This window comes from Artemia sp. Qi Xiang Cuo, chromosome 1, assembly GCF_049724085.1.
Source record: "Artemia sp. Qi Xiang Cuo chromosome 1, ASM4972408v1, whole genome shotgun sequence".
In the NCBI taxonomy this organism is placed as follows: Eukaryota; Metazoa; Arthropoda; class Branchiopoda; order Anostraca; family Artemiidae; genus Artemia; species Artemia sp. Qi Xiang Cuo.
This window is the reverse complement of record NC_142794.1, coordinates 4,901,488-4,910,787: the sequence shown is the minus strand read 5'-3', so window position 1 is coordinate 4,910,787 and position 9,300 is coordinate 4,901,488. Positions and strand designations below refer to the sequence as shown.

The 9,300-nt window shown below is 36.3% G+C and overlaps 1 protein-coding gene across 1 annotated transcript; it reads right to left on the bottom strand.

Annotated features, from left to right (window-relative positions):
* Window positions 1–209: 209 nt before the first annotated feature.
* LOC148955933 (uncharacterized) lies at window positions 210–6,970 on the bottom strand. Its single transcript, XM_089107899.1, has 2 exons — window positions 5,559–6,970; window positions 210–351 (listed from the first exon to the last, which is right to left on the bottom strand). Exons 1-2 carry the CDS (start codon window positions 6,968–6,970, stop codon window positions 210–212), a joined length of 1,554 nt encoding a protein of 517 aa, XP_088964025.1.
* Between the last annotated feature and the right edge of the window lie 2,330 nt (window positions 6,971–9,300).

Here is a 9,300-nt window from a genome sequence, read left to right as displayed (position 1 = left end):
TAAGTTTTTCTTTCTCGTCTTTGTAATGTGTTTGGTGTGCGTTTGTGTTTTATTTTATCTATCTCTCTTTTTGTCATCTTCAGTGATACTCCGTCTTTTGTACCTTTTTTTTGACGGATAATAATAATAATAATTTCTTGTACACCCACTTCCAAAAGAAATGGAGCAAACATATATGGTATGAACCTTAGTTTTGCTATGAAGCACAATTAAGGTAAATTAAGGTGGTGGCATAGTGGATCAGTCTCCATTGGTAGCACAGACATTGCACGGGTGACACAGGCATAGCCTGCAGCTTGATCCCAGCTACCACTAGGCAAAGGACCTTTGTAGTCAGAAGGCATCATTAATCTGTATAACTAGATTTAGTACAATGATACTTACAAGACTAAGAAGATGATGTAGACAAAAAAAAAATTAAAGAAGAGCAACATGGGTTCAGGAGTAGTATGTTACCTTATACTTTGCCAACGCCCCCTTACCAAACAGTTTTTTCTGGTAGTCTTATTCTACAGGGCATTACATCTTTCAAAGAGATTTACGCAATACCAGTCCTATAGGTAAACCTTTGTAAAAGGCATTACACCGTTTCAAAGAGGACCGAGCATAACTTGATTGGTGATTAGGATTTGAATAAAAGGAATAGTTTTCTTTACAATTCATATTAGTAATGCCTGAAATCATGAATTAGAATATTTAATTAGCTGTTTGGGTTTTCAGACATAGTTTTTTAGAAGTTCATGGGTGTTAGGTTCCTGGAGGGTTTTATACTATATTATACACAAGTGATGATTTTCACAGTGTTGTCAATTTTAAATAGTTTAGAAATAAAAAATTAACAAGAAATGGCTGAAAAGTGTTTTGAGGGAGTTGGAGTTGCACGAGGGTTCAGTTACATGCGGATTCAGTTACACGGGGATTAGTTAAATGGGGTCGAGTAGCACGGAGGTTCAGTTGTACAGGGTTTCGGTTATACAGGGGTTCAGTTACCTGGGGGGTACAGTGGTACGGGGTTTCGGTTATACAGGGGTTCAGTTACATGGGGGGTTCAGTTATTTTTTCTGATTTTGTGTGTTTTCGCAAGAAAATAACTGGTCTTTTAGCAAACTTAACCATAGCTACATGAAGCTCTGCATAAATATCTTCATTTTTAATTTAATTGCGTAGGTACTAAAGGAACATTGAACATTTTTTCTGATTTTGTATGACCACCCGGCACCCCAAAGACTCCTGAGCCTCCATTATAATACTTTTTAAGGTTTTATTATATCTTTTCAGAATAAATTATTATTTTAGGGAATTATTTCGGTGAAACAGTTAGAGACATTTTGAAAGATGATTTTAGAGGAGGATTTGAGGGTGAAACTCTGTGGTCATTATAATACACAAGTTCCATTTGAACGGTGTTGTGAAGTCCCTTACCACAACCCCAAAGGGCTCCGATCCCCCCACCCCAACCCCGAAGGAAGCCCCCGGACATCAAAGGTTCTCTGGACCCCCGGCACCCCGATGCCTCCTGAGTCCCCCATTATAATACTTATTAAGGCTTTATTATATCTTTTCAGAACAAATTATTATTTTAGGGAATTATTTCGGTGAAACAGTTAGAGACATTTTAAGAGATGATTTTAGAAGAGGACTTGAGGGTGAAACTCTGTGGTCGTTATAATACACAAGTTCCATTTGAACGGTGTTGTGAGGTCCTTACCACAACCCCAAAGGGCTCCGATCCCCCACCCCAACCCCGAAGGAAGCCCCCGGACATCAAAGGTTCTCTAGACCCCAAAGGACCCCGGCGCCCCGATGCCTCCTGAGTCCCCATTATAATACTTTTTAAGGCTTTATTATATCTTTTCAGAACAAATTATTATTTTAGGGAATTATTTCGGTGAAACAGTTAGAGATATTTTAAGAGATGATTTTAGAAGAGGACTTGAGGGTGAAACTCTGTGGTCATTATAATACACAAGTTCAAATGGAACTTGTGTATTATAACGACCACAGAGTTTCACCCTCAAGTCCTCTTCTAAAATCATCTCTTAAAATGTCTCTAACTGTTTCACCGAAATAATTCCCTAAAATAATAATTTGTTCTGAAAAGATATAATAAAGCCTTAAAAAGTATTATAATGGAGGACTCAGGAGTCATCGGGGCGCCGGGGCCCTTTGGGAGTCCAGAGAACCTTTGATGTCCGGGGGCTTCCTTCGGGGTAGTGGAGGGATCGGAGCCCTTTGGGGTTTTGGTAAGGGACCTCACAACACCGTTCAAATGGAACTTGTGTATTATAACGACCACAGAGTTTCACCCTCAAATCCTCTTCTAAAATCATCATTCAAAATGTCTCTAACTGTTTCACCGAAATAATTCCCTAAAATAATAATTTATTCTGAAAAGATATAATAAAACCTTAAAAAGTATTATAATGGAGGCTCAGGAGTCTTTGGGGCGCCGGGTGGTCACACAAAATCAGAAAAAATTTTCAATGTTCCTTTAGTACCTACGCAATTAGATTAAAAATGAAGATATTTATGCAGAGTTTTAGGTAGCTATGGTTAAGTTTGCTAAGAGATCAGTTATTATCTTTAGAAAACACGTAAAATCGTAAAAAATAACTGAACCCCCCATGTTACTTCACCCCTGTATAACCGTCACCCCGTCAACCTGAACCCCCCATGGAACTGAACCCATGCAAACCCGCCCCCCGGTCCACCTGAAATTCCTAGCTCCTAGCCCTCCTTTAACTAAACCTCAGGTAACTGAATCAGTATGTAACTGAACTCTCGTGCAACTCAACTCCCTCAAAACGCTTTTCAGCCATTTCTTGTTAATTTTTTTATTTCTAAACTATTTAAAATTGACAACATTGTGAAAATCATCACTTGTGTACTATACAGTATAAAACCCTCAAGGAACCTAACGCCCATGAACTTATAAAAAACTATGTCTGAAAACCCAAACAGCTAATTAAATATTATAATTCATGATTTCAGGCATTACTAATATGAATTGTAAAGAAAACTATTCCTTTTATTCAAATCCCAATCACCAATCAAGTTATACTCGTTCCTCTTTGAAAAGGTGTAATGCCCTTTAGAAATGTTTACCTATAGGACCGGTATTGAGTAAATCTCTTGGCAAAGGTGTAATGACCTGTAGAATAGGACTACCAGAAAAACCTGTTTGGTAAAGGGGCGTTGGCAAAGTATAAGGTAACATACTACTCCTGAACCCATGTTGCTCTTCTTTAATTTTTTTTTTGTCTACATCATCTTCTTAGTCTTGTAAGTATCATTGTACTAAATCTAGTTATACAGATTAATGATGCCTTCTGACTACAAAGGTCCTTTGCCTAGTGGTAGCTGGGATCAAGCTGCAGGCTATGCCTGTGTCACCCGTGCAATGTCTGTGCTACCAATGGAGACTGATCCACTATGCCACCACCTTAATTTACCTTAATTGTGCTTCATAGCAAAACTAAGGTTCATACCATATATGTTTGCTCCATTTCTTTTGGAAGTGGGTTTACAAGAAATTATTATTATTATTATCCGTCAAAAAAAAGGTACAAAAGACGGAGTATCACTGAAGATGACAAAAAGAGAGATAGATAAAATAAAACACAAACGCACACCAAACAGATTACAAAGACGAGAAACAAAAACTCAATTATGCACTGCACTGCAGGTACATGACATGTTTTTCTTTTTAAACTCCCAAATACTGAACAAACATAAGCAATATGAGCATCGTTGCATCAAGCCGAAATTAGTAAAAAATTAACCCAAATAATCATCATTGAATTAAATATATATAGTAGATAATCATATCAACTAGATTAAACGACACTTTCGTCCGCTGATCTTGAATTCAGATCAATCTCAACTAATGATTAATTTACTCTAATATACATAAATATCAGAAACAAGGAAATTATTCAATCACGGATTTTTTGCTTCTTTATTTAAAACAATATGCTTAAAATAATGGATAATTAATAAATAGTTAAATTATTAGTAGTATTAAATAAAAAAACAAGTTTTTTTTAACTGAAAGTAAGAAGCTACATTAAAACTTAAAACGAACAGAAATTATTCCGTATATGAAAGGGGCTGTCTTCTCGTCAATACCTCGCTCTTTACACTATAGTTTTTTATTGTTTTAAAATATAAAGTTGTGTGACAGGTTCAAACTCTAGCGTAAAGAGCGAGGTATTAGAGGGGACAGTCCCTTTCATATGCGGAAGAATCTCTGTTCGTTTTAAGATTTTAATGTCGCTCACTTTCAGTTAAAAAAACTTGTTTTTTTTATTTAATTTCTGAACGTTTTTGAATTAATGCAGCTTTGATTTTGGCTCACCGTACATGAATAATTAAAACGAAATTACGAATTAACTTACGTAACGAACTTCTATATTCGTATGTTTTATTACGTATATTAGGGAGTTTGCACCCTAGTCGGTACCTTGCTCTTTACGCTAAAGTTCGAATATGATAATGGTAATAAGCTTACCTAAGCTATGGATGTCAGGTATTGTGTTATCTTGGAACGATAATTTCGACAGGACCTGTGCCTGTCATCATCAGGTTCAAATTCAAGACTCTTGCCAGAATATAAAATAAATAAATAAAATAAAACTGAAATCACTGAAAAACCCTAATAATCAGTCAAACTTGGAACTATTGTTGTAATATTGCCCAGATTTTGGCAGAGGCATTGATGGCCGCTATCCTAGTAGATCTCAAAAAGGTTGGGTCTATAGAAGCAGGGTGGAGCTTTTTGCGAGTTCTTAGCCTATGGGTAATGGGTTCCCAAATTTCACTGATGCGGAACTCTCCATTGTCTTTGTTAATGGCTGGTTTGTTTTTAGCAATTTCCAGAGCTTCTCTGATTTTCTGCTTTAAGAGTTGTGGAACAATAGCAGTAAGTTGAGCCTGGTCAAAGTCAACGGAGTGAGAAGGGTTTTCAAAAATATGATGGGCCAGTGCAGAAAAAGTATCTTCCTCCTTAAGTTTTGTCTTTTTAAGGCAGGAATCAATGGAATCAGCATGTTCTTTTAATCCGTGATGTAGAGATCTCATGATACGACCTATATAGGTATCACCACAACTGCAAGGAATCTCATATACTCCTGGTGGATATGAAGTGATCTTATCTTTGTCTTTGTTTAAGAAGGAGAAGACGGTCATTCCAGAAGGAAAAAACACCTTAAAACCTAGCTTAGTGAGTTTGGAGCTTAAAATGTCAGTAATCCCCTTAATATAAGGTAATGACAAAAAGGGTTTATCTTCTTCAGTCTTAGGGGAGCTCTTGATTTTTGTGCTAATCTTTCTCCTGGAGATAACCTTATCAATGACTTGTTGGGGTGTAGCCATTGCCTATAAGAACATCTTTTATATGATCAAGCTCAGCATTCAGCTCCAAATCAGAGGAACATACTATAAACGCTCTATTAACCAGCGAATAGACTACAGAATTTTTAATTATTGGGTGTTTATAAGAGTCATATCTCAGATATCTATCACTATGAGTCGGCTTTCTATATACACTCAAGTCAAACCTAGTTTCCCGTTTGGTAATGAGAACATCTAAGAAGGGTAAACTGTGGTTATTTTCAAGTTCAATGGTGAACTTTATATCTGGATCCTGCTGGTTAAAAGTATTGAGAAAGGATCTTAATTCGTCTTCTGTCCCATTCCAAATTATTAAGCAATCATCTACATATCTCATGTAGAGTTGGAGATCCTTGAAGTCCTGCTTGAAGATATTATTTTTGATATATTGTAGAAACACCTCACTAAGAACTGGTGCCAAGGCTGATCCCATAGGTATGCTCCACTTCTGTTTGTAGGTTTGATGCCTGTAAGTGAAGTAAGCATTGTTCAGACATAAAGACGTAAGAATAATGATTTCTGTCGCGTCTAAGCTGGTCAGTTCTTTCCAGGAATCATCCTTTTCCAAAACTGATTGTAAAGCTGGTATAAGTTGGGGCGAGGGTATGCTAGTAAAAAAAGATACAACATCAAAACTGAATATTGTGGTATTCTCCAACAACTTGATGCTTTTTAGCTTTTCAACTGCTTCTTTGGTATTTCTTATTGTGTGTCTACTGCTGAGAGTTATGGATCTTGCAATACCAGCCAAATACCTTTCCAACTTTTGTGTAGCTGAACCTATTGTTAACACAATAGGTCTAAGAGGACTATCTGGTCTGTGAATTTTGGGTGCACCATAAAATCTAGGAATGACCAGTCTGACAAGAATGAGTTTGCAATAAAGTTGATCATTAATCTTATTTGTGAGACTAAGATTATCCAAAGCTTTTTTGACATTATCATAAGCAACCTTTACAGCATTGAAATTAAATTTTTCATATACTTTGTTGTTATTCAGGAGGCTTAATGATTTGCTGACGTACTCGGTCTCATTGAGGATTACTATTGTATTACCTTTATAAGCTTTGGTAATTATGATGTTGGTATCTTTCTTGAGATATGTCAGGACCTTCATTTCATCTCTTGTTAGATTCTCCTCAACATTTTTCTTTTTGGAAAAAGCTTTTCTGAGGGTATTAAAAACCAAGCTTCTAATATCTTGTGGATCAACATTGATTGTTTTCTTGTTTAGAATTAAAGCTGACTCTACATTGGAGATGATTTCTTCTACTGGTAAATTTTTTGGGGGGATAGAAAATTTCCATCCTTTTGAAAGAATGTCTAATTTCATTTGGTCAAATGTTTGTTGACTTAAATTGATGACTGCTGGACCTGGTGACACTTTAGGATTATGTGTAATCCTAGTAACATACTTCTCAAATTTAAGTTTTTCTAGCTTGTCTAAATGTACTTTCCTGGTTATTGAAAAAACAAACTTCAAATCTTTCTCATGGATCTTGCCAACCTTAGTGAAATCTTTTGGGGTAAGAGTATGACTCATTTGTTGTCTAATTGTATTCATCTGTTGAAAAACCATGTTTCTCTTCCGTTGAAGGTCCTTTAGTTCATGATTAATAAAGATTAGGCCTGCATTGTGTTTACCAGATTTATAGTTCTTACTAGATATTTTCACTCTGGGTCTCATAGAGTGAGGAATTAAATTTTATTTCTTACATTGTTGTAAGAATTTTTTGATTAATGATTTTAGCCTTCTTCCTAAATAGGAGAGATTGATCTTTGAATTGCTTGGCCACACAACCACAAAAGGTCTTACTAGTTTATTCTCTGAGGCCAACTTGACTCTTATACCTGATAATGGTAATAAGCTTACCTAAGCTATGGATGTCAGATATTGTGTTATCTTGGAACAATAGTTTCGACAGGACCTGTGTCTGTCATCATCAGGTTCAAATTCAAGACTCTTGCCAGAATATAAAATAACTAAATAAAATAAAACTAAAATCACTGAAAAACCCTAATAATAAGTCAAACCTGGAATTATTATTGTAATATTGCCCGGATTTTGGCAGAGACATTGATGGCTGCTATCCTAGTAGATCTCAAAAAGGTTGGGTCTATAGAAGAAAGGTGGAGTTTTTTGCGAGTTCTTAGCCTATGGGTAAAGGGTTCCCACATTTCAGTGAGGCGAAACTCTCCATTGTCTTTATTAAGGGCTGGTTTGTTTTTAGCAATTTCCAGAGCTTCTCTGATTTTCTGTTTTAAGAGTTGTGGAACAAGAGCAATAAGTTGAGCCTGGTCAAAATCAACGGAGTGAGAAGGGTTTTCAAAAATATGATGGGCCAGTGCAGAAAAAGTATTTTCCTCCTTAAGTTTTGTCTTTTTAAGGCAGGTATCAATGGAATCAGCATGTTCTTTTAATCGGTGATGTAGAGATCTCATGGTACGACCTATAAAGGTATCACCACAACTGCAAGGAATCTCATATACTCCTGGTGGATCTGAAGTGATCTTATCTTTGCCTTTGTTTAAGAAAGAGAAGACGGTCATTCCAGAAGGGAAAAACACCGTAAAACCTAGCTTAGTGAGTTTGGAGCTTAAAATGTCAATAATCCCCTTAATATAAGGCAATGACAAAAAGGGTTTATCTTCTTCAGTCTTAGGGGAGCTCTTGGTTTTTGTGCTAATCTTTCTCCTGGAGATAACCTTATCAATGACTTGTTGGGGGTAGCCATTGCCTATAAGAACATCTTTTATATGATCAAGTTCAGCCTTCAGCTCCAAATCAGAGAAACACATTATAAACGCTCTATCAACCAGCAAATAGACTACAGAATTTTTAATTATTGGGTGGTTATAAGAGTCATATCTCAGATATCTATCACTATGAGTTGGATTTCTATATACACTCAAGTCAAACCTAGTTTCCCGTTTGGTAATGAGAACATCTAAGAAGGGTGAACTGTGGTTATTTTCAAGTTCAATGGCGAACTTTATATCTGGATCCTGCTGGCTAAAATTATTGAAAAATGATCTCAATTCGTCTTTGGTCCCATTCTAAACTATTAAACAATTATCTATATTTCTCATGTAGAGTTGGAGATCCTTGAAGTCCTACTTTAAGATAGTATTTTCGATATATTGTAGAAAAACCTCACTATAATACCGGTTCCAAGGCTGACCCCATTGGTATGCCCCACTTCTGTTTGTAGGTTTGATGCCTGAAAGTGAAGTAAGCATTGTTCAGACATAAAGACATAAGAATAATGATTTCTGTCGCGTCTAAGCTGGTCAGTTCTTTCCAGGAATCATCCTTTTCCAAAGCTGATTGTAAAGCTGTTATAATTCGGGGCAAGGGTATGCTAGTAAACAGAGATACAACATCGAAACTGCACATTGTGGTATTCTTCAAGATGTTGATGCTTTTTAGCCTTTCAACTGCTTCTTTGGTATTTCTTATTGTGTGTTGGCTGCTAAGAGTTATGGATCTTAAAATACCAGCCAAATACCTTTCCAACTTTTGTGATCAACTTTATCGGAAACTTATTCCTGTCAGACCGGTCATTCCTAGATTTTATGGTGCACCCAAAATTCACAAACCAGATATTCCCCTTAGACCTATTGTTTCAACAATAGGTTCAGCTACAAAAGTTGGAAAGGTATTTGGCTGGTATTTTAAGATCCATAACTCTTAGCAGCCAACACACAATAAGAAATACCAAAGAAGCAGTTGAAAGGCTAAAAGCATCAACATCTTGGAGAATACCACAATGTGCAGTTTCGATGTTGTATCTCTGTTTACTAGCATACCCTTGCCCGACTTATGCCAGCTTTACAATCAGCTTTGGAAAATGATAATTCCTGGAAAGAACTGACCAGCTTAGACACCAAAGACATCATTATTCTCAA

Excerpts from the sequence above, each read along its gene's own strand:
- LOC148955933 (XM_089107899.1), bottom strand. The coding sequence starts at position 6,970 with ATGGTTTTTCAACAGATGAATACAATTAGACAACAAATGAGTCATACT. Across the intron at positions 352-5,558 it reads ATTACCAAACGGGAAACTAG|ATTAATGATGCCTTCTGACT; the intron begins GTTTGACTTGAG and ends CTAGTTATACAG.